At 34.3% G+C, this 26,216-nt stretch overlaps 1 protein-coding gene across 2 annotated transcripts; it reads right to left on the reverse strand.

Annotated features, from left to right (window-relative positions):
* Positions 1 to 1,897: 1,897 nt before the first annotated feature.
* LOC117322958 (protein phosphatase 1 regulatory subunit 21-like) lies at positions 1,898 to 25,792 on the reverse strand. 2 transcript variants are annotated; one of them, XM_033877928.1, is made up of 22 exons: positions 25,696 to 25,792; positions 24,322 to 24,390; positions 23,828 to 23,971; positions 23,029 to 23,046; positions 19,256 to 19,363; positions 18,754 to 18,918; positions 15,958 to 16,016; positions 15,416 to 15,510; positions 13,959 to 14,161; positions 13,216 to 13,317; positions 12,015 to 12,103; positions 10,596 to 10,732; positions 9,838 to 9,930; positions 9,273 to 9,400; positions 8,631 to 8,798; positions 8,371 to 8,463; positions 6,147 to 6,248; positions 5,746 to 5,898; positions 5,423 to 5,569; positions 4,565 to 4,663; positions 3,923 to 4,063; positions 1,898 to 3,356 (listed from the first exon to the last, which is right to left on the reverse strand). In XM_033877928.1, the coding sequence occupies exons 1-22, from the start codon at positions 25,741 to 25,743 to the stop codon at positions 3,333 to 3,335; spliced, it is 2,385 nt and encodes a 794-aa protein (XP_033733819.1). In that variant the 5' UTR covers positions 25,744 to 25,792; the 3' UTR covers positions 1,898 to 3,332. The 2 variants fall into 2 exon arrangements, with proteins under 2 accessions (XP_033733819.1, XP_033733820.1); XM_033877929.1 differs by lacking the exon at positions 23,029 to 23,046 and having other exon boundaries at positions 3,249 to 3,356.
* Positions 25,793 to 26,216: the final 424 nt, after the last annotated feature.

Below are 26,216 nucleotides of genomic sequence, written 5' to 3' on the forward strand. Positions count from 1 at the left end.
AAATTATTTCTCCAAGGTATCGGCGCATAATTAAGAACCAAAATGTCCCCACAAATTGTACAGGTGACATGCAAGTAAACAATACCCTCAACTAAGAATTTAGTAAGATACAGTAAATATGGAAGCTATAAATTCACATGAATTGTGTTGTATCTATTGCAACACATAAAAGGATTGATTGTCAAGTTTGTTGCTTGTCAGGACTGATGAAGGAAGGAAGTGGATTTGTTGCAAATTGTACACGAACTACTTGGCAGTTCGAATCACTTCTCTTGTTCAATCCACGCAAGCAACAAAACAGACAAGTAAATCCTTAATCACAAAACGTGTAGTTTCATTTAATCACTACTTATAAGAAATTAATTCACTATGCAAAATCGATTTTGTAATAGGTACATGATTATCTACCTTTCAATATACAACATTTGTTTTTGCTCTTTTCACTTTTTTCCTTCTGGTCTTCCACATATTTGGTTCCCGTCACCACAGACGAGTACTACAAGAACGAAACATTTGTATGATGTTCCTTACCTCACTTACAAGTCCTAGAAGAACGAAAAAGCTTATGATATCCCTAACACCACTAAGGATTCCAAGAAGAACAAAACAGCTTATGATATCCCTAACATCATTAAGGAGTCCAAGAAGAACTAAAAGGCTGCATGATGTCCATAACAACAATAACGAAACATAGAAGAACCAAACAGTTGTGTGATGCCCCTAGCGTCACTGACGAGTCCTAGAAAAACGAAACAGGTGTATGATGTCCCTAACATCACTGACGAGTCCTAGAAGGACAAAACATCTGTGTGATGTCCCTAACATCACTGACGAGTCCTAGAAGAAACAAATAGTTGTATGATGTCCCTAACATCACTGACGAGTCCTAGACGGACCAAACAGTTGTATGATGTCCCTAACATCACTAACGAATTCTAGACGGACCAAACAGTTGTATGATGTCCCTAACATCACTAACGAATCCTAGAAGGACCAAACAGCTGTATGTTGTCCCTAACATCACTAACGAATCCTAGACGGACCAAACAGTTGTATGATGTCCCTAACATCACTAACGAATCCTAGAAACGCCAAACAGTTATGTGATGTCCCTAACATCACTGACGAGTCCTAGAAGGACGAAACAGCTGTATTATGTCCCTAGCATCACTGACGAGTCCTAGAAGGACAAAACAGCTGTGTGATGTCCAAACGAAACAGTTGTATGATGTCCCTAACATCACTAACGAGTCGTAAAAGAACTAAACAGTTATGGATACAAAGTTTGATTAATTATTTTACGTATATTGTCTCCATTACTTAATTATTATTCATAATGGCGCTATTCACAAGTGTTGAATTCTTCAATCCGATAACGTTTGTGATATGTGTAATTTTGATTAAAGTGAGGTGGGAATAGTCGTTAATATGAATGTTACACAATATCCACCAAATGACAAGACCCTAATACATAAAGATCGTATGGTACCAACCAAATTTTGATCTTTATTTTCTCTATATGCAAATTTGATCTTTTCATGGCCGTCTGCCGGCCATTATAATAATCAAAACAACAAATTCCTCATGGACAGATGATGGACGGCTGGACCACGGACGAAGCAACTGTCATGATCATTTGATAAAGTCACCTACCGATGTGTGTCCAAGTCATTTGTATGACTTAATATCATATCTGTCTTCCTATTTGCTCAAAGCTGTAATAACCTAGCCCAAGTTTCCTCTGGCCCTGACACCATGTCTAGATCCGGTGTAGGGCCCCTACACCAGACATGGTGTAAGGTTTTTTTTTGCTAGAGGAAACTTTGGCTAGTAATAACGAAAACCTATAATAGAGTGATTGTTATATAGGTGGTAATAAGTAACACAGCAACATAAACAGCTTTAAATGTATTTTATTGGTATATACGATACATATCACAGATACCATTTCAAGGTAAAACTTTCATAAATAAAAGAGTTTCTCCACACGACCAGGTGGTGTTCGTGCCGTAACAAAACCATCCATCCACACCCCCTGTTAAATTAAACTGACCAGAGGTACAGACAGATTTATAAAGAGAATTGGCTTTCGGTTGCTCTACCCTGAGACTTATGCCCAGCGAAAAAGTTTGCTTTGGCAACCAGAAGTTTTTGCAAGCATATTTAATGGTGGTCTAATGCACATACGAATTGCAGGAGTTTCCTCTGGGCCTACCAAATATGTAGTGGTCAGAATGTCCAAGCCTGGTGTCAGGGCCAGAGGAATCTCGGACTAACATACCAACATATACACTGCATTCTTAACAGATTTACATCAACTATTTCTAAAACAGACAGAAATCAACTTTTTTTTTATATTTCAATTATGCCGACACAGATTGATATTGAGCCATATACTCAAGTTTTTTTTTATGTAGGACTAGTCAACTTTTGAAAATTACTATCTTTGTTACTAATAGAACTCGATTGAAATTCCATGCAAAACACTGGTATATTCAAATGAAACCAAAATATATACCAAATGCTTAATTGACAATACCCAGGTAATCACCTCAGACAAAGGTACATTTGTATAGCAACATCTGTCTGAGTAACGAATTAACAAATCCAAATACATGCTTCCATACAGTTTAATACTAACACTGTGTTTATATTCACAGTTACCCAACAACATTTTTGCAATTGTTCGTAAAATCTTTTACATTTTGTGACATAAAGCCATCCATTCATTTAAGGAGTCGTGGATCCAAATTTCTTGTCTGGAACCTCAGGAAATATTCAAATCTGATAATGTTTATAAAATTAGTGCTATAACTCAGGTATTCACGTAATAATGTATTCAAAGCACCATTATGCATTTTTTTTTAAATGATATCCAAATGCCCATTTAGGAAATAAATGTTACAGCTAGAAGATAAAAACAAAATACTCCGACAATTGTTTTCCAACTCGTTTGTAATCCATACAACACAATAGTCATTAAAATCAATGTAATTGTACAACTTAAACAATAGGCGATTGTTCCCTTACTACAAACCTCGTATACCTACCACCCTTGAAACTTCACAAACTAATTAACATTACGGACCACAATGGCATGTACATTCCATGTGTTTGCAGTTAATGCTACTGGTATACTTAAAATAAAAAAATGTGATTCTTATATCAATAAAGTGGAGAATGGACTAGTTTTCATTTTTTTTTTTAATATGTTGAACACAACGGAGAAAACATTTTCTGGCTTTTTGATCACAGAAAGTCAGCCTCCACAGAAACCTTTGTCATTTTTGAATTCTATTATGGCAGCCTCCTGCAGAGTAATAAAGTTTTCATCATTTTCTGAATTTCTTCTTCTCCTGAAAATAAGGAAAAAATACAATACGTTAAACAAGCTGATAAAATAAAGAGATTTTGTTATGATTAGGAAACCTGCTTTATATATTTTTGCGATCTTTTAAATACCATTTATCCTGTAATAGGCCTAGGACCAACAGTAACAATAGTCGTAAGATTTATTGCAGGGTATATTTATAGGCATTTTTCTTGAACGACATCAGACATTTGTAGGCTTATTACAAGGTATGGGTTAGCTGTTTAAAGACCTCACAACAGTCAGGGTGATATTAAGAGGGAGGGAGGGAGGGAGGGAGGGGGGGGGGGGGGGGGGGGGGGGGGACAATAAATTGCCTCTTACATCATGCAGTGAGATTCTGCAGGCATATTTTCCCTCATCCTAACAGGTTGTCATAAACATCAACATTTTCAATATTTCCAGTCCATTTGATAAATAGAGACCCAGCTTTTTGAAGTTACTACCCGTGAACCACCATAGCATTAGCCCTAAATGACTAAAAATTGTTGATTGGCTGTTAAACAATACAATACCGCCATAACTGTTGCCACCGCCAATACTAGAACATACCTTAGGTTGTTGTACTTTCTGTGACTTTAAGTCATCGATTTCATCTTTTTGCTGAGCCAGTTTTTCGTTCATGCTGGCTAAGTGCTCGCTCATCATACTAAGCTGGCCCTCATAACTTTTTGTTGTTGTCTGCAACTCATCCTGGAAAAATGTCATCATCAGAAATGTATCTAAAATTCTCACGATATTCATGAAGTGGCCCGAGAAATGTTGTTGAAAATGGAATACTGCTACCCTGGGGCCGTTTTCGTTTTTGCGGTCCAAACGGTTGGCCTAGTTCGACCGGTGCTGTTCGTTTATGAAATAAAGATGGACCTGGTGATTTTATATTGTTTTCATATGAGCCTCGACAAAGACTTCCAAGGCCTGTATCAACATTTGCAGGTCTGTCAAGATATATGTTTGAAATATTACATTTAAGAACTGACGAACCAGTTTGTCCACATAAACCAACAGGCCCTGGGTCAAGCGATTTTTTGAAAAGTTTATCATACTGGAAGTATTGATAAATAAATTTAAGTTGTAGTTTATAATTATTTTTAATTTTTTCTGTGAAATATAGACAGATTACTCTCCATTATCATAGAATATATGTTTTCATTTTTATAAGTATCCTATATATGCTAACTCCTGGCCACTCACCCTCAGTTGAGCGAGATGTTGTGAGGAATCTTTTAGCTCCTCTTCACACCGGGTTTTGGATTTGTCCGCGATCTGTAATTGTTTGTGTAACGCACGCACCTGTAAAAAATAATTCATATAAATGTTATCTTAAATTATACTGAATATCTTCCTAAACAATTTGTCAGATGTAATAAATGAATCTGTAGGATCTATAATTTATGGAAAGAAATTCGGAGATAGCCATCGCAATAAATGCAGGGGACAGATATTTTTGCATCCCAAGAAAGAAATAACACAAGACGGTACTCCAATAACATAAGAGGCCACTGGTCAGCCGATTTATTACCTGACATTATTGTGCCGACTAAATTTTTTCGGTGTGTCAACCCCTAACATTGTTTAAGTAACAAAGATGGGTGATTTCATGATATTAAAACATGTATTTGTTTCCCATTCTGATTATTTCATAATGAGCTTTAATTGCTTCTTGACATAATTGTCAAACATTTGAAAGTAACACACAGCTTTATATCTGATCCTAACTGAACATTAAACCTACCTGTCTGACCTATGACCTGAATGTGCAGGCACCTTTGACCCAGACTCAAAGGCTGCCCCAAATACATTATCGTGAACCACAAACTTCTGACCTTGACATTTGACTTGACCTCCCAGTAAAAAAGACCTTGATTACCTCTGAGTGAAAATGACCTTGATGTTTGATGATTGACCTTACCGCTGAGTTAAAATGACCTTGACATTTGACCATAATGCTAAGTTAAAATGACCTTGACCTTTGACCTTACTGTTGAGTTAAAATGACCTTGACATTTGACCTTACCTCTGATTTTAAATGACCTTGACATTTGACCTTACCTCTGAGTGAAAGTTGACAGCTTTGCTCTCCACAAGCTGCAGTTGTAGCGCCTGATCATTGATTCTGTTGGTGAAATGGTTCTTAATTAGGACTTCCCTTGTTTCTGCATCACTGGAACCAGCTGACACCATGTCCAATTTCCCAAACTGAAAAATAAATGAACTGATATAAGCCTTTACATGAATAGAAAATATTAACAACTCTCCAACATTAAACTAAAAAGTAAAACTGTGTACAATATTTTTTTTCTACACAATGAGAGGGTTTATCTAAATTCAATCCGTACACTTATTTGTACAAGTAAAGTATAGAAAAGTGTTACCATAGCAGCCTTGGCTTCAGGATTCTGAGGTATGACAGCGTCTAACGACGAGGTCCGAGAACTTGGCTCTTTGCTAATGTTATCCTCTATAGAGTCCTTCATAGCCCCAGAGGCAAGCCTACTCGCTAGCTCTTTCTCTAGCTTCTGCACTTTCTGAAACAAGTGATGGAACATCTCTTAATACAAATCAGTCATTTTAACACGAAGAAGTCCTACACAATTAACTCTTGAGCTGCCGTTTCATTTTCCAATTCAAACATACACATCATATAAAATGAATCTGCCAAGGACAGGCAGCAAGTTCGTGTTTAGATTCATACATATAAATACATGTATAAGAAATGGGTTTTTTTTGTTTTTTTTCTAGCTTTTATTTCTGTTTTCTTATTGCAGTCGCCCACCTCGGTTTCCTTGTCATGTTTTATCTGTAAAAGTTGGAGTTCCAACATCCAGTGTTCCTTCTCCTGTTCCAGCTTATTGACTCGGGTCTGGGCAGTCGTCAGCTGTCACCACAGAAAATATGTAAATGGTTACAGTATTATTAAATGGTTACAGTATTATTCAATGGTTACAGTATTATTAAATGGTTACAGTATTATTAAATGGTTACAGTATTATTTAATGGTTACAGTATTATTAAATGGTTACAGTATTATTTAATGGTTACAGTATTATTAAATGGTTACAGTATTATTTAATGGTGACAGTATTATTAAATGGTTACAGTATTATTAAATGGTTACAGTATTACTCAATGGTTACAGTATTATTAAATGGTTACAGTATTATTAAATGGTTACAGTATTATTTAATGGTGACAGTATTATTAAATGGTTACAGTATTATTAAATGGTTACAGTATTATTTAATGGTTACAGCATTATTAAATGGTTACAGTATTATTAAATGGTTACAGTATTATTCAATGGTTACAGTATTATTAAATGGTTACAGTATTATTAAATGGTTACAGTATTATTTAATGGTGACAGTATTATTAAATGGTTACAGTATTATTTAATGGTGACAGTATTATTAAATGGTGACAGTATTATTAAATGGTTACAGTATTATTTGATGGTTACAGTATTATTAAATGGTTACAGCATTATTAAATGGTTACAGTATTATTAAATGGTGACAGTATTATTAAATGGTTACAGTATTATTAAATGGTGACAGTATTATTAAATGGTTACAGTATTACTCAATGGTTACAGTATTATTAAATGGTTACAGTATTACTCAATGGTTACAGTATTATTAAATGGTTACAGTATTATTAAATGGTTACAGCATTATTAAATGGTTACAGTATTATTAAATGGTTACAGTATTATTAAATGGTTACAGTATTATTCAATGGTTACAGTATCATTAAATGGTTACAGTATTATTAAATGGTTACAGTATTATTAAATTGTTACAGCATTATTTTTAATGGTTACAGCATTATTAAATGACACACTCTGCCATATGTATATATAAAATTATACCTGCTTCTTTGTAATCATCAGAACCTTTCATTGATAAATAATTAAAATTATAAGTTCAAATTTTATAATTATCAAACATGATTTGAAAGAAACTTTTAATTGAAGTAAATATACACTTGTAATTAAAACATAAAATTTTTTTTTACTTTTAATATAATGTTAGATATTATTTTAGAGTACAAATTTAATAAAAAAAAAAATGTTAAAATATTCTTTTAGTTGAAATTCATTAATATTGAAGTGTACAGTCTAGGGGAGACAACTCAATGGTGTAACCAAATCCTGTAGTACTGTTACAGCAGTGGTTATTGTCCAAATACAGGATATTACTGTAAGGATACTGTAAATTTCCACGAGTAAGTTACTCTTGTCAATTCGAATTTTATAAGATCCTAACATATCCATATGTGGTCTGTGTATGATCTATTTCCACATAGTACGTACCCTAGCATGTTCTATTTTTAATATGGGTAATTCCTTATTTTTTTATTACTAATAGATTAACAAACTAGTTGCGATATCAAATCATGTATGTATATTAATTAGTCTAAATAAACATTTCAACATATAACACTGAATGAATTAAACAGCTGTAACATAACTGACTCAAATACCTCTCGATCATATGGGAAGCAAGTAACTGCTTCTTACTTGTTTTAATGACCCCTCTCAACAACAAACTTGTTTTGATAACTCCTCTCGACAACTTACTTGTTTTGATAGGCCCCCTCGACTACTAACTTGTTTCGAGAGCCCGTCTCGACTACTTACTTGTTTCGATAGCCCCCTCGACTACTAACTTGTTTCGAGAGCCCGTCTCGACTACTTACTTGTTTCGATAGCCCCCTCGACTACTTACTTGTTTCGATAGCCCCTCTCGACTACTTACTTGTTTCGATAGCCCCTCTCGACTACTTACTTGTTTCGATAGCCCCTCTCGACTACTTACTTGTTTCGATAACCCCTCTCGATTACTTACTTGTTTCGATAGGCCCCCTCGACTACTAACTTGTTTCGAGAGCCTGTCTCGACTACTTACCTGTTTCGATAACCCCTCTCGACTACTTACTTGTTTCGATAGCCCCTCTCGACTACTAACTTGTTTCGATAGCCCTTCTCAACTACTTACTTGTTTCGATAACCCCTCTCGACTCTCTGTCGAGCTGAGTAACACTTTTCTGTTCTGCACTGCCACTCTATGAGGAACAGTCTCCGGGCACGGCTGTAACAGGAAAACTTTTTACACGAAAGTCCTCAGTATCACCACTTAAAATTCCTAGGAATGGACACACATCTTACAGAAGGATATAAGTAAATCATTATTATTTATCACCAAGTATTGGCACTCAATATAATACATGAAACAAAAGGCCACAAAGCTTTGCTCACCCCGGACAGTTGTGACAGGTAAGTGGATGCCTTCTGTCTGAAGCAGACTGTCGCCGGGCCAGATCGAGGTCCGTCCACAGCAGTGTCGGTCCCTATACTACTGCCACGAGTTCTGTAACCAGGGTTTTCCTTGAAGAAGTCAACATTCACCGAAAAGAATGCCGAAATCTGAGGAGAAAAATGTCCAGAATTATTCTATGAAACTTTAACCAGGAGACATTTGCATGCACAGTTTGAGGTATGTACTGTAAATGGTCTGTTAAAATGTAATCTAAGGAAAAAGAACATCCCACTACATTAAAAAATACCAGAAAATGAAAATTAAAATCTAAGGAAAATAACAATGAATTTTGAGTGTTTGTTTGCTGGGTTTACCGCCCCATGAACAGCCATAGTAATTTAGAGGCGGGGTCTCCTTGTAGTAGTTGGTGACTACCTCACTGAACAACATACTGGAGGTCCTTTGCATGTCATCCAGAGCAATTAGGGAAAAGTGTCTCGGCCACCGACACAACCATGACAGCATGAACTGGCCCATTTCCCAGCTTCTCGAGAAACACAAACCAATGTCTTCATCTTTTACTTATCATTCCAATAAAATATGAGGTTTATATCAAATGGTGTGTTGTCAAAGGAACTTACCTTCCCTGTACAGGTTACCATGGAAATGAGCGATGATACAATACATTCATCTGTTGTCTTAAGTTTTTGTGTTGCCGTGGGTAACTGGTGTTCTAGAGACACTTTGGAATTGTAATGTTTTGATACATCTGAAAAAAGAAATGTCGCATTAAAAGATATTTAAATGTATCATAATAACAAGAACTTTGTGAAAGATGGAAAATTTTATTTTAGTCCTTTGATCATATTCATGTGTAACATCACCAACAAGAACACAATTACTGGACTAGCATCATGTATTAAAAGAGCTTTTAAAATTACTGGCTTGGCAAAAAAAAAAATATGTCTGTTACCATAGAAATCAATAGAATAGCTGATTTTTGTTTTTTTTAATTTATTTTTTTTTTATTTTTTTTTTACAAAATGGGAACGGACAACTTTTTCAGCATCTGTCATGCACATTCTAAAATTCAATCAATTGAGGGTGGTTATTTTCATCTTAACTTCTGTTATGCTAATTCACAGTGAGCACAAACAACAGTAAACTCAGTACTTTCTCGTCCAGGGGAGGTAAGTCATCCATTACCTCTGACTGAAGTGTCTAAATCCTGTAGCACCTTTGACAAGGACACAAAGAATGAGAAATGGTTTTGGTGTGGATACTGGCAGTGATTCTGACCTGACAATGGAAAACAGAATGTTTTAAGTTTTGTACAGAATTAAACAGGTTACTACATATACATATACATAAAAAAAACCATTAAGGTTTTTTACAAATCATTTTATATAAATGCTAAAATGCTAATAAAAAGTCTGACACAAATTTTTTTTTTATCTTACATTTATTCAAAGGTAATTCGTATTTTGAAAAATCAAGTATTGGAAAAGCTAACAACTAGCAAAGCTGTGATTGGATGAAGGTTCCAATTTGTCTTAATAGTAATCTCTTCATGAACTTCATAGTGTCACATGGACTTTTTATGATACAAAAGAGGAACAGAATCACATTTTTTCCTGCCTAAAAATATGACATCTTCTAAAATAATATCACAAATAATATTAGTAATGTGATGAAGAGAACCTTACATTGTTTTTTTTCAGAGTTCAATATCCTTGCAACAGCAATGTCAAACAAAAACAGTCTTAAATTCCATTTCCGTTTCATGGAGATACAAAAAACTTCAACTTGACACACATTTCCCATTTTAGCTTGTATGATGTCTGATCGAACAAAACTTAACAATTGGTTTATAAAGCTGGTATGTTAGGGAACCTTCTGTACCTGGGAAAGGTCTTCTGTGTATCTAATTTCAATGACAGCGATACGAGAGGTTCATTTCTTACTTTGAGTAGCTAGTAGAGCGATGTAGGTATCTAATTTGTTGAACACTGAAGTGAGATGCTTGAGAGATCGATGAAGGTCCATGTTTTTACCCTCCAATGTTGAGGTACAGGAAGACAAAGCGCATTCTTCCTCTATACTGTAAAAGTAGCAATATTAAATATTACTTCTCAAAAAACAAAACAAAAAACAAAAATTTATTAAAAGTATTAGGGGGAATATTTTTTTCACATCACAAAGGCTGCCACCAAGCATAATACAGGATACCCCCTTAAGAAAAACACAAAATATATCTACTTGACTTACATTTTCAACATGATTTGATATTCAAGATGGCTGCTAACTACCATTTTGGATTTTAAGATTTGGATATTGTTGCTACTTACTTCTCAATAACTACTAAAGTAGTCATTTTGCTAAAATCTATATTTCAAGCTTGATGTCCGACAGATCACAACTCATGACTGTAAAAAGTTATGCTTTACTTATCTCACCACCATAATTATTTTGAAATCAAACGTATAATTTAGCTGTATCAGCAGAAAGTGGCTCAATGATTGAATAAGGAATCTGTTATAACAGAATTCAAAAGCGTTGTTCTCTCTAATCAGAGTGAATTGATTAAATAACAAAATATTATATAGAGGATATTGAATGGTTTCCCATTTAATATAACATATATTTCACGAGTATGACAGAATATCGATATTTTCACGAGTGTGAAGTACGAGTGAAAAATATCAAAATGTTCTGTCATACGAGTGAAATATATGTTACATTTAACGGGAAAACATTCAATTTTCTTTTTATTGCATTTCATAAACTTAAAAACAAAATTAAAAACATACAAGAATTAATAGTCAAAAAAGTGCGGGAATCAGTAATGACGTCATCTTTTTGTGACGTTACTCTATGTCAACTTGATGGCGCCATTTTGAAAGGACTGATCAGCGCAATTTAAGTGTTTTCTGTTATTATCGGAGAATCTGTGCATGAATAGCTAACGTCAAGTGAGTATTAAGTCCAAAAACTAGTCAGAATATTTCAGAAATACAGCAAAATAGCCAGTTTCTCTATCTCCGCTTCGATTGGAAAAATCGACAAGTTTAAACGAGGTGAATACAAAGGTCCGCTCTGATTGGTCAAAAACAGAAAACTTATATTTTCACTGAAAAACTTCTTATATTTTCAATGCTCATTGCTGCAGTGAAAATATAAGTTTTATTAGTTTGATAAATCTCTATATTTCACTGGCAAAAATGCAATAAAATCAAATATTACATTTAATATTTCTAAGATAAAGGACAAGATCAACATTGAATAGGGAATTAATCTTTTTGTAGAGGGTTAATATGGAAAAAGGTCGCCTGGTGTAAGAACTAGGATTTAACCCTCTATGGCCGTGTTATCAAAGTACATACCTAGCCAGCTGGTACGGCAAAAGTTTGTTCATGTATGCAACGAGATATCTAAAATTCCTCGAAAATGTCAATAAATCTGTTGCAGTTTCCTGAAACAAAAAATGCATTAACAGCTTCATGACTGGCTACACTTTTTTGTTGCAATCAAATAGATGGCATTACAATACAATGAACTTACAGTGATCATTTCTGTCACACATGAAATATGCATTGCTATAATATGACATTGACCTAAGTAAGATATATATGTAATGAATTTGTGGTAAATTTAATATAATGTAATGATCTTGTGGAAACTATATCAAGATAATGTAATGATCTTGTGGTAACTATCATGATAATGTAATGATATTGTGGTAACTATCATGATAATGTAATGATCTTGTGGTAACTATCAAGATAATGTAATGATCTTGTGGCCACTATCAAGATAATATAATTATTTTGTGGTAACTATATCACGATAATATAATGATTTTGTGGTAACTATCACGATAATGTAATGATTTTGTGGCCACTATTACGATAATATAATGATTTTGTGGTAACTATAACGATAATGTAATGATTTTGTGGTAACTATTACGATAATGTAATGATCTTGTGGCCACTATCAAGATAATATAATTATTTTGTGGTAACTATATCACGATAATATAATGATTTTGTGGTAACTATCACGATAATGTAATGATTTTGTGGCCACTATTACGATAATATAATGATTTTGTGGTAACTATAACGATAATGTAATGACTTTGTGGTAAATATCAAGATAATATAATAATTTTGTGGTAACTATTACGATAATGTAATGATCTTGTGGTAACTATCAAGATAATGTAATGATTTTGTGGTAACTATCACGATAATGTAATAATTTTGTGGTAACTATTACGATAATGTAATGATTTTGTGGTAACTATTACGATAATGTAATGATTTTGTGGTAACTATCACGATAATGTAATGATTTTGTGGTAACTATTACGATAATGTAATGATTTTGTGGTAACTATCACGATAATGTAATGATTTTGTGGTAACTATCACGATAATATAATGATTTTGTGGTAACTATCAACATAATGTTATGATCTTGTGGTAACTATCACGATAATGTAATGATCTTGTGGAAACTATATCAAGATAATATAATGATTTCGTGGTAACAGCTAATGTTTTTGTAGACCTTACTTACTAGTGTTGTTAAGGAATCCTCATTCAGGGTAGCCAGGAATGACCGCAGAGCTTGTTCACAGGGACGCAGGTAGCTCACATTCTCATGCAGATATCTACAATACTGCAAATATAAGGACAAACTACTAGTTACTCAATCATATTAATCTTAGCCTCCGTAATTTTCCGAAAATTACGTTTTATTTATCTAATCATGTAAATTTAAATCAAAAGAACAATGGCAATTGTTTGAAGGTCAATTTATTTCTCACAGCAGTTTAGAATTCCCAAGATGAATTATGTGATGGAATGCATAAATCTCTGTAGTTAGGCCAGAGTCTGTTAGGAAAACTTGGGTACAAGGTATATACTTCTCTAATATGAACAGTAGATTTTTCATAGCAGGACTTCTTAAATAACTTGTATCAAGAGGTTCAAACCCCAAAAACAATCCAGAAAAATGTGACAACATCCATATGTTTTATGTATCCTACCATGCCTATGAAATCTCTCGAATTTTGGAGCAATAACATTTTAGCATGTTGCCAAATTTTAACAGATTAATGTATTGATGAATGGGTGCACATGCACCTTCTCATTATCTGCTAGAGATATGGTATAAAAAAAATGCAATTAGCGCAATGGTTCCAGCACAAAAACCGCTAAAATGAAAGACAGCCTAAATTAAGTATTTTAACAATTATCACTAAACCCCTGATGCATCTAAAAGTTACACAAATATATATCAGTATTAAATACACCTACCATTAGGTTGACGGGACTGAGAGGCTCATTGGTGCCATCATTGGGGTATATCTTGGACCTCTGTTCAGAGTAGGTGTAGAAGTTCGACAGAGCCTGAACAAGTTCTGACAGGTGGTTCACTGATTGGTTCACAAGTTCTCGTGCTCGTAGCTGGTGTTTTCTATCGTGTGTAGGCAGGTTCAAACAATTTAAATCTCTGTGCCCTGTAGAAATAAATAAACAAATAAATAAATAAAATTTTAATTAACCACAGAATGCGTGATCTAGTAAGTACAGAGTTCAATGTTTTTAATGGATGTGTTTTTAGATATTTTTAAAGACCAATTATAATTAAGATTTTCTAAAACATAATGGATCAATATCTCTTGGCCCTAAAGCTTCCAATAGACAGAACTTTAATACAAACACTCAGTAAATCATTAATGTCCTAATTAATTAGAATTATTTTAACATCATTTATTTTAATATTTTAAAGTCTTTTTCCACCAGAAATATGTTTGGTTTGGTTTTGTATTGTCTAACGTCCTATCAACATGGTCATATGAATGGCTACTAGAAAATAAATATGTGTATCAAATAAATATGTGTATCAAATAAATATGTGTATCAAATAAATATGTGTATCAAATAAATATGTATATCAAATAAATACGTGTATCAAATAAATATGTGTATCAAATAAATATGTGTATCAAATAAATACGTGTATCAAATAAATATGTGTATCAAATAAATACGTGTATCAAATAAATACGTGTATCAAATAAATATGTGTATCAAATAAAATATGTGTATCAAATAAATATGTGTATCAAATAAAATATGTGTATCAAATAAATATGTGTATCAAATAAAATATGTGTATCAAATAAATATGTGTATCAAATAAATATGTGTATCAAATAAATATGTGTATCAAATGAATATGTATATCAAATAAATATGTGTATCAAATAAATATGTATATCAAATAAATATGTGTATCAAATAAATACGTGTATCAAATAAATATGTGTATCAAATAAATACGTGTATCAAATAAATATGTGTATCAAATAAATACGTGTATCAAATAAATATGTGTATCAAATAAATATGTGTATCAAATAAATATGTGTATCAAATAAATACGTGTATCAAATAAATACGTGTATCAAATACGTGTATCAAATAAATACGTGTATCAAATAAATATGTGTATCAAATAAATACGTGTATCAAATAAATATGTGTATCAAATAAATATGTGTATCAAATAAATATGTGTATGTTTATACATGTATCATCAGTTAAAGTTACAAACATTATCAATTTTTTTTACATACTGGATTAATTAATTTCTGCAAATTTTTTTTTATTAAAATTCCAAATTACAGTATGTTGTTTTTTATTTCATTTTTTTTTAATTATTATTATTCCTAGTATTATTTTCGAGAATCTGCACTGAAATTTCTTACTTGTATCTATGAATGGTAGTTTGTCAGCAATAATTTTTCGAGCCTGTTGTAGGTCATCTTGAAGGCGTGACTGGACAATGTCGAGTTTTTCCTCACTGTGAAAATAATAGGTGAAATATTTCAGTAAAAGTGTATACAGCTATATATTTACCTTAAGTGGTTTTTGTCTGGTTTATTTTGTAACCAAAGATTCAATATACAAGAAACTTCATCTGATAACTAATACCAATGAGCATTAACTCATGTGAGCTTTTTTGTGACAAACATCAGAGGAGAGACTTGTGAGTTTCTGACGATGTTTAAATCCATGAAAATACTATTTCATATCTGACATTTAATATTTCTGAACAAATATGAAAAAGAAAGATAAACATTTGTCTTGATACTAACCATGCTTGTGTCTATGAATCCTGTACATATTCTGACAACAAATACGAGAAAATTATCTTTAAGCATTACACATGTATTACAGAGTAGACTTTTCTAACATCAATTGCTGCTGGCATTCATGCTGATATAAGTGCAATATAGATGTGACTTACGACAATTCAGCTCTCGATCGGTAACTTTTCACATCAGACTCTAGTTTCTGCAGTTTAACCTGAAGTAGACCAGAATAAATAGCATCATGGATACTGAAACAACAGCAGCATTGTACAATATCAACACACCTTGGTATTCATTGTTTATCAACAGTTGTGGGCTAATAGTATTTTATACTCACACGTACAGAACTGTTTCTTACTCTCTTCCACACTAATCACCACTAATACTGTAGTCCGTTTATCCCTCCCTCTTTCTCTCCATCCACTCACCATTAACACTAGTTTGTTTAACCCTCAATCCTTCTCTCCATCCACTCACCACTAACACTGTAGTTTGTTTATCCCTCCCTCCTTCTCTCTATCCAATCACCACTAACACTGTAGTTTGTTTATCCCTCCCTCCTTCTCTCTATCAACTCACACTGTAGTTTGTTTATCCCTCCCTCTTTCTCTCTATCCAATCACCACTAACACTGTAGTTTGTTTATCCCTCCCTTCTCTCTATCCACTCACCACTAACACCGTAGTTTGTTTATCCCTCCCTCCTTCTCTCTATCCAATCACCACTAACACTGTAGTTTGTTTATCCCTCCCTCCTTCTCTCTATCCAATCACCACTAACACTAGTTTGTTTATCCCTCCATCCTTCTCTCTATCAACTCACACTGTAGTTTGTTTATCCCTCCCTTCTTCTCTCTATCCAATCACCACTAACACCGTAGTTTGTATAAATCCCTCCTTCCTTCTCTCTATCCAATCACCACTAACACTGTAGTTTGTTTATCCCTCCCTCCTTCTCTCTATCCAATCACCACTAACACTGTAGTTTGTTTATCCCTCCCTCCTTCTCTCTATCAACTCACACTGTAGTTTGTTTATCCCTCCCTTCTTCTCTCTATCCAATCACCACTAACACCGTAGTTTGTTTATCCCTCCCTCCTTCTCTCTATCCAATCACCACTAACACTGTAGTTTGTTTATCCCTCCCTCCTTCTCTCTATCCAATCACCACTAACACTAGTTTGTTTATCCCTCCCTTCTTCTCTCTAGCCAATCACCACTAACACCGTAGTTCGTTTATTCCTCCCTCCTTCTCTCTATCCAATCACCACTAACACTAGTCTGTTTATCCCTCCCTCTTTCTCTCTATCCAATCACCACTAACACTAGTCTGTTTATCCCTCCCTCTTTCTCTCTATCCAATCACCACTAACACTGCAGTTTGTTTATCCCTCCTTCCTTCTGTCTATCCACTCACCACTAACATAAGTTTGTTCCCCTCCCTCTTTCTCTCTATCCACTCCCTACTAACACTAGTTTTTCCCCTCCCTCCTTCTCTCTATCTACTTACCTATAACACTAGTTATTTTTCCTCCCACCCTCTCTCTATCCACACTTATCATTAACACTTGTTTGTTTATCCCTCCCTCCACCTCTCTATCCACTTCATCAATAACACTAGTTTGTTTATCTCTAACTCTATCTTTCTATCAACACTCATCACCTACAGTTTAGTTTGCCTTCTCTATAAGAAATTACCTATAACTAAGGTATAGTCAATACTTCTCTCCTTCCCTCTATCTTTACTCTCTCCTTCACTCTATCTGTTTTCCCTCCTCCCCTCTATCTGTTTTCCCTCCTTCCCTCTATCTGTACTCCCTCCTTCCCTCTATCTTTACTCCCTCCTTCCCTCTATCTGTTTTCTCTCCTTCCCTCTATCTGTTTTCCCTCTATCTGTTTTCCCTCCTTCCCTCTATCTGTACTCCCTCCTTCCCTCTATCTTTACTCCCTCCTTCCCTCTATCTTTACTCTCTCCTTCCCTCTTTCTGTTTTCCCTCCTCCCCTCTATCTGTTTTCCCTCCTTCCCTCTATCTTTACTCTCTCCTTCCCTCTATCTGTTTTCCCTCCTTCCCTCTATCTGTTTTCCCTCCTTCCCTCTATCTGTACTCCCTCCTTCCCTCTATCTTTACTCCCTCCTTCCCTCTATCTTTACTCTCTCCTTCCCTCTTTCTGTTTTCCCTCTATCTGTTTTCCCTCCTTCCCTCTATCTTTACTCTCTCCTTCCCTCTATCTGTTTTCCCTCCTTCCCTCTATCTGTTTTCCCTCCTTCCCTCTATCTGTTTTCCCTCCTTCCCCTCTATCTTTACTCCCTCCTTCCCTCTATCTTTACTCTCTCCTTCCCTCTATCTGTTTTCCCTCTATCTGTTTTCCCTCCTTCCCTCTATCTTTACTCCCTCCTTCCCTCTATCTGTACTCCCTCCTTCCCTTTATCTTTACTCCCTCCTTCCCTCTATCTTTACTCTCTTCTTCCCTCTATCTGTTTTCCCTCCTTCCCTCTATCTGTTTTCCCTCTATCTGTTTTCCCTCCTTCCCTCTATCTTTACTCCCTCCTTCCCTCTATCTGTACTCCCTCCTTCCCTCTATCTTTACTCCCTCCTTCCCTCTATCTGTTTTCCCTCCTCCCCTCTATCTGTTTTCCCTCCTTCCCTCAATCTGTACTCCCTCCTTCCCTCTATCTTTACTCCCTCCTTCCCTCTATCTTTACTCTCTCCTTCCCTCTATCTGTTTTCCCTCTATCTGTTTTCCCTCCTTCCCTCTATCTGTACTCCCTTTTTCCCTCTATCTTTACTCTCTCCTTCCCTCTATCTGTACTCCCTCCTTCCCTCTATCTGTTTTCCCTCCTTCCCTCTATCTGTACTCCCTTTTTCCCTCTATCTGTTTTCCCTCCTTCCCTCTACCTTACTCCCTCCTTCCCTCTATCGGTTTTCCCTCCTTCCCTCTATCTGTACTCACCTCGACCATGGCTTTTTCCTGCTGCAGTCTATCTATCTGGTCCTTACTCTTCTGTAGTGTAGACTGGAGTACCTGTTGATGCTGGTTACATTCCTTCTCAAAAAACTCCAGTTTTGTCTCTAACTCCTGTATCCGCGACTGATATTTACGATTACTGTCGTCTACCTGTTTTAAAATTGTCAGAAGGTCAGAGGTCAGTAAGGCCAGACAAACATAAGAAAGATTTGTACAACCATGTACTTATCACAGGTAAGGAACATGCAAACCACTACATCAAACAGAAATTCACCACAAACTTTCAAACTGCCAAGGCAAGAAATACCTGAAACCACTAAGCCACATCACCCGTAACTTTGCGATGTAGCCCATCCCTCAGACTTTTGAGGTACAATGTATATGTTGCCCTTTAGGCTTATATTCAGATAGATACAAAACTTTACTGTGGCCTCCTTACTTATGAATCTATGAATGGGTGGGAGTGTTAACACAGAGGTCGACCTACCTGTTTATGTAACCTCTCGTTCTCCTGAATCTTACTGAAGAGTTCCTCACTGTAGACCCCCGGCGAAGTAGGCACAGGTGTTGCTGCTGTTGTTTCAGCATTTCTATTCTGCAATTAAACAAGAGGCCCATGGGGCCTTATCGGTCACCTGAGTTCTGATATATGTACTGCTAGATGAGTTTTGCTTTTGAACTACAATTTAACATATTTGACCCATGTGACCTTGGGAATAGGCCAAGGTTATAAAATTAATCACCTGAATTAATTTATTCCAGAATGCTACTTGCCCAATATCATGACCCTGCTTTTAAACTAAGATTTAACATATTTGATCCCTCTGACCTTGGGAATAGGCCAAGGTTAATGACCTGAATTAATTTATCCAAACATGCTGCTTGCCCATGCAATATCATGACCATAGACCTAAATTGTAAAGGGCCATAACTATTATAATCAGATCAGCCCCAATTAGGAAGTTGTTTAAGATCTTACAATTTGATATAAAGTTCACAGCATACCAAATGTCATCGAAATCCATTTATATTCACTGAAATTATGCTAACAATGTCAAATAGTAATAAAAGTGTAAAGGGCCATAACTCTGTAAATTACAATCAAAGCAATCCCATTGCTGAACTCATACCAAGTTTTATAAGAAAATTAATTCAAATTTACTCAAGTTATTATGTTCCAAAGATCCAAAGGCAATTAAAATACAAGGAGCCATAAGTCTGTCAGTTACAACTAAATCAGTCCAATTATTAAGCTTATCCACGATCCTATTGATATAAGGCTGCATACTAAGTTTCATGAAATCTGTTCGTATTTACTTAAGATATCGTGTTCATGTGAAATGGTTAAAGCACAACACACATCACACAACAACGAACAAAAAAGGCCATCATCAGCCTTCATCGTGTGAAATATGAGTACATTTTAAAATCGACAAGAAATAAACCTTACCAAAGCAATGAAATTTTGATCCCAGCAAAAACGAAAAGTGAAAAATGTACACATGTGGATTTTACCCAATACTTCATATAAAATCTATGGTCCAGTGATTCTTCGGTTCAGGATCCCCCAGTGTACAATTTAGACTATTTTCATATTAGCCAAGAGTAATTCCACCCATTTCTCTCATCCAAAATGACTACAGGATAGCTACATGTATTTTGATGCTGACAGAAGCTTTAAAAGTCATTAGAAAGAGTTCTTAAAAGACAGTTGGAGAATTTTCCAACTTGTTCAGAATATCCCTTTAAATAAATTAGCAAATTAAGTTAAAATATCTGGAGTTTCCATCCTAAATATGTTGAGTTGACAAGCATGGTCATAAGGATGTGCCAGGTTTTGGAGGTAGAGAAAAGCCAGAGTACCTGGAGAAAAACCACCGGCCTACGATCAGTACCTGGCAACTGTCCCACGTATGTTTTGAACTCGCAACCCAGAGGTGGAGGGCTAGTGATAAAGTGTCGGGACACCTTAACCACTCTGCCACCGTGGCCCCATATAAATTCAACTCCGGAGATATAGATATAACTTGTACTTGAAGTTAGGATGGATTTGTGATACAAATCTTGAAACATCAACTTAAAAATCCTGGTACAGACTAGGAAGTTATTATCCCTGTGACCGTGAGAAAACTATCATTTCCTATGATAACAGGAAGGAAATAAATTGATATATGTAGATAGAGAGGGTGATGTAACAATATTTCAATGGTTTTAATTGTCAAATTTTTAAGGAAGTTTGAAGTGGATGTACTTTGGTGGAAATTGTAAAACAGGCCATAATTTTTTTCAGGTTATAACTCTCTAGGGCAAAGATTCTATATTTTCATGATCATTTTTCTATCCTCACACGAAACTTGATAGCAATTTGAAAAACACATAATTCATCGATACATCAATTATGTATTTATCTATATATCTAGAACAAGTGAATTTATTGATAGACTTTTAACTGTAATAATTTTTTTTAAATCTGCTAAAGTTCAGATAAACAATTAATGTTTTTGTTTGTTTGTTTTGTCATATAAATAAACTCATATCATAATCGTTGACACAAATTATATGGAAACAAGTTGTGGATCAAAGTTTGATAAAATATTCTGTGAAAATAATGTTTTTTGCACAAAAATAACTACACATGTACCATCAGGGCCGTGTTGCATGTTCAAAAGGTGATTAGCTCAATCACTTGATCAGTGAATATCTCATTTCTCCTTTACTTCAAAACCTGATTGTGTGCATGTCTTAAAAAAGGCAGGAAGGAAGAGAATGACAAGTGTTACTGTGTCATGAAATTTTGTTAAGTTCATTTCGCCGGAAATGATTTTATCAGGATTTTAAAATTGTTGTTAAATCGTGATAAGCCTAATCACCCTTTGAACAACCGGGCCCAGATGATTATATAAAAGCAAGCTTATATATCATATAATTCTTTCTTCAGAACTAGCAAACTGACTCTAAAACTGATATAATGTAAAACGCATGTCAACATTTTACTCAAAAACCTATCTAATCCATACCAACATTTCTATAAAGCATAGTGACTTGTGAATTGCCAAGTTTAAAAGGAGAATTGAGTCTTTGATACTAGCCAGGAATATAGTTACATATATTGAAAATTATACACTGTTCTTAACATCTAGATTAATATAAATTTCAGTTTCCGCAGTTATTAGATATCACATTTGGATCTTAGATATATCTTGGATATACATGTATATTAAAAAATTTGATATAATATAATTTAATACCTCGTTTAAACAGCACTGTTAATCGGTTTAATTTATTATGTATATATACCAGTGTATATAAGAAGATGAGCATCTCAACATCAGTAAGGGTATCTTGAATTTTTACTTTGATCTAAAATTTATTCGTTACAGTGTTTTTTATAATGTGAGTAACATAGTTTTTTAAATAGGATTATTAAATTTTATCGTTTAAATGCGGCCGCAGTGGCTGCATTGGTAACGTGGTCCATCTTTCAATTATAGGATCGTGAGTTCGACTCCAATAGGAAGCAAATGTTTATTAACACCTCTATGGAAGTGACGTTGTCACCAATGACGTCACAATACCTTCTATTGTATACACAGTCTGAAGAATTGCCAAGATGCAATGAAAGTACTAAAGACATGTTGTCGAATTTTCCTTTTTCTTTATATATATATTTAATATATATTATATATAACATAGTAACACAAATGACAAAGGAAGACAACTTTTTTACTCGTGCTCTGACCGGGCCTCGAACTCATGATCTACGGCACCTAATCGCCTAGCCAGAAATACCAACAGCTTATACCACTGCATCATATCGGCATTCTTCCTGTCATTGTTGTACCGAGAGAAATATTTAATATATAATATATATATTATTATTTTTAAGTTGATCTGTAATGTACTACAGTGGCATAACTACCAAGTATGCTTGTATATCAAAGCTTCAACAATTGATTCCGAAAAAAAAAAAAAAAAAAAAAACAGATAAAGAAAAAAAACGAGAGACAAAGACAGATAAAAGTCTATGAAGCATCCATATAATTTTCGCCTAGCTACGCCACTGAACTGACTAGCGGTTTCACCAGATGCTGTAAATATCAGTTTATGTGAATATACGTATACCCTTCAGACATTCAAAGATAATCATGTTAAAATTAGCATTTAATATCATTGAGTTTTTCATTCAGAAAACAGGTTATAATTTCAAAATAGTATACTTGTTAATATCATCATCCTTAAAAAGCACCACTCTTTACTTACCTTTGATCTCCCAAATATCTAAACATCAAAACAATTGATTTCTATTTCATACAAACTTCAAAACACTTAACTGAACCTTATGTCTTGACCTTTGATGTATTGACCTTCAACCTATTGCTGTGACCTTGACATTCAAGGTCGGAATATGGTGTCATGGAAATAACATGCTACTTTTCAACAGATTAGTGGAAAGCTATGATTTGAGTTCTATAGGAGTTCATGTAACACATTAGAGATATCCTTGAAAACCATCTTGAGGCCTATTTATGATAAACAAGTACTATACAACATGATCATATAAGAACGCTTGTTCTTGGTGATCTTCGATAATAAGGAAATGTTTATCATGTGACCACTTTAACATAGTTGTGAACTTTATCTGTAGCTAAAGGTAATGTATATAAGTAAAGCAAACAATATCAGGGCTCAAAGTGGAGCCTATTTTAGTGGCCATGGCACCTTAAATTCACCATTGGGGACCAGTTATTGACCTATAATGCGCCTGCATGGCCACCAAAAAAATTGTGCAAATTTGCGATTTGGTTAATCTTTCAAGGGTTTGAAGTCAATGCTTAAATTATGTTCACAATTGAAAAAAATTACCAAGAAATTTTCTACTGAACTAAAGAATTTTTTTTTAAAGTTAAGAAAACTTTGGTACTTTGGCGACTAAACTTTTCTAATTGGCGTCTAGATTTTATGACTTGGTAGCCAAATAACCACCTGGTAAAAATATCCTCTTTGAGCCCTGAATATGCTTTACATATATAACCAGTCACATTCAAAAAGACCATTTCACCTTCTTTTTCTTTGATGCCTCTATAGTATCAAGTTCTTCCTGGAGGAAAAGTACACGCTTGGACAGTTGTTGGTTTCTGAATGATAAACTGTCGATTTCCTGTTCACATTTCCGCAGCGCCTGATCCTTAGCTTTGATTTGTTCCTAGTGATAACAAGAAAATCAATTAAAATTGATACACATGTTTGACTTGATACACATGTATGACTTAAGTCTTGATACACATGTATCACACTTTTTTATTATACTTGCATATAGTCAAAACTATTTCTTATTTTTATTTTAACGTTTGTAGCCAAGTACAAACAAAAGTAACCAAAATGCCTCAGCATTATATTAGTCAGTATAACAGTCTAAATTTTATAACATTTTCTTCATTTCAAAAAGGTTTTCACGCTTTTTCCTAATCAAAATGCTGCATCCAATATAAACATTTCATTTTGGGTAGCATCATATTTTAAGTTATTTTCGTTATGAATCAGCCACTAGTTTACCTTATAATCATTACTAGTGCCCTGCTCATCCAGGTAAGCCTTCTTCAATACCGGTATCTGAGCTTTTAACTGGAAAACAAATAAAACAATGTATTTGTAAAACAAAGCATAAGTGTTATTTTCAAAAGATTTGCTTGAAACGGTATGCCCTGTACAGGATATGTGATGTAATTCTTGACAGCAAAACATTATATTGTTTTTTAATCTTAAACATTCAATATCTTAAACAATAAAGTATATATGCATGTACGGTATATATGTTATTTCTATAGTATCAGCTGAGTATGCATGAGTATGTCAACATTTAATTCATAGTTTCTGAAATGACAAATACTTACTGAAATATATCAAATTTCGATATAAAATGGCATTTCACTGGAGTTTATCAAAATTTAGAAAGGAGATGAACAAACATTTGTTTACATATGTAATTACAAACCTGTGTAATGGGAACATACCGACAAGATAGCTGTAATGTTAGGCATGGTCAAGTACTTTATGTTCCTTTTTTAACATTGTGCACTCATTTGTAAATACAAAGGGAATTTCCCCATAGCGCGAAGCTACACATAGAAGACAACAATATCACTGTAAGTGTATATCAATATATATAAGTGGTGGGCCGATGACAGAAAATTAGTCGAAAATGAAATGAAATCAATCATCAAAGATGATTTTGTAAAGACAATTGCTTGGAAATTTCTTAAAGTGTTCGTAAATCTTTGGCTTCATGTATTTTTGTAATGTTAACGAACCAAGAAGTAGTTGATAATATATTTTATTGATATATTCATTAGTCGTTTCCAAGTGATTAAGGTAATTTAAATATATTAACAACCGTTAAAAATAATTTAAATACTTCGTTTGTGCACATGGAAATATTGATAACAAAGCAGGTTAAGATATGAAGTAAATATATTTTCTAAAAAGGGGCAATTCTGTGCTTAATTTAGAAAACTGTGTATAATCGATAATGGATTTAGAGTTTCCGATTATCGATTCTGAAAGTGAGACCGATTCTACTTTGTACATTGTCATCTAATAAATAGTATTTTGTATTTGACCACCAATGGACAGTAAGATATATGGCTTTCTATCATATGGTACCTTGTTGGTATATGTAGTATTTGATATAACAGTAATATACATTGATCCAAATACTCTGCTGTTGAATGTATGCTTCACTTTCTCTTTTTATCTCATAATGATATCGGGTGGTGTGACGGTGGGCGTTTTTTTTGTTAAGATGATTCGTATGTTCCCTCATCAGAAAACAATCAAACAAAGCTCAATAGAACACATTTATGTAACATAAACATGCTTTGTAAGAAATATACCAACTGCAATCGGTATTGTTAAACAATGTCCACAAACCTTGGCATATTCCGACGCTAATTTCTGATATTTAGCGGCATCTGCCATTCTGCATCACCCGGAAGTAAGGAACTCGGAACCCCTCTGAATCGGCCGTGAATGATGAGAATAATTCCAGAGGAAGGTAGAAATTACAGAAAATTTATGAACGGACCGCAGATTTACACATTTCGAAATGTATGTAAACGGAACGGCATTCGGGATGAGCAGGTAGCGACGAATATAAAGCTAGTCCCTTTTATCAAATTAGCTATTAGAAGTCGAAGTGAAGTAGTCAGTCTTTTAACGTTAAGTCCAGCTTGCTTGCACAACAATATTCATTAATTAGGCCCGTTCCAAGAACCTTAATAAATTATTGCTTGGGAAAAATTGGCATTTATTAATATCAGAGACCTATATAGTAGTATATAGGTCTCTGTTAATATTAATCATTCAAATCAATTATCAATAATAGCAGAGACTATAGTAAGATTCACCAGGTATGTAATAAAACTGCCTGTATCACTATAGTAAGATTCACC

Source organism: Pecten maximus, chromosome 3 (assembly GCF_902652985.1).
Source record: "Pecten maximus chromosome 3, xPecMax1.1, whole genome shotgun sequence".
NCBI lineage: Eukaryota > Metazoa > Mollusca > Bivalvia > Pectinida > Pectinidae > Pecten > Pecten maximus.

What these genes read in the sequence shown, in the direction of transcription:
- LOC117322958 (XM_033877928.1), bottom strand. Translation starts at nt 25,743, where the DNA reads ATGGCAGATGCCGCTAAATATCAGAAATTAGCGTCGGAATATGCCAAG. An exon ending in ACCTGTCACAACTGTCCGGG is followed by an intron (nt 8,464 to 8,630) that starts GTGAGCAAAGCT and finishes TTCCTGTTACAG; the next exon opens with CCGTGCCCGGAGACTGTTCC. An exon ending in CTGTCAACTTTCACTCAGAG is followed by an intron (nt 4,664 to 5,422) that starts GTAAGGTCAAAT and finishes TATTTTTTACAG; the next exon opens with GTGCGTGCGTTACACAAACA.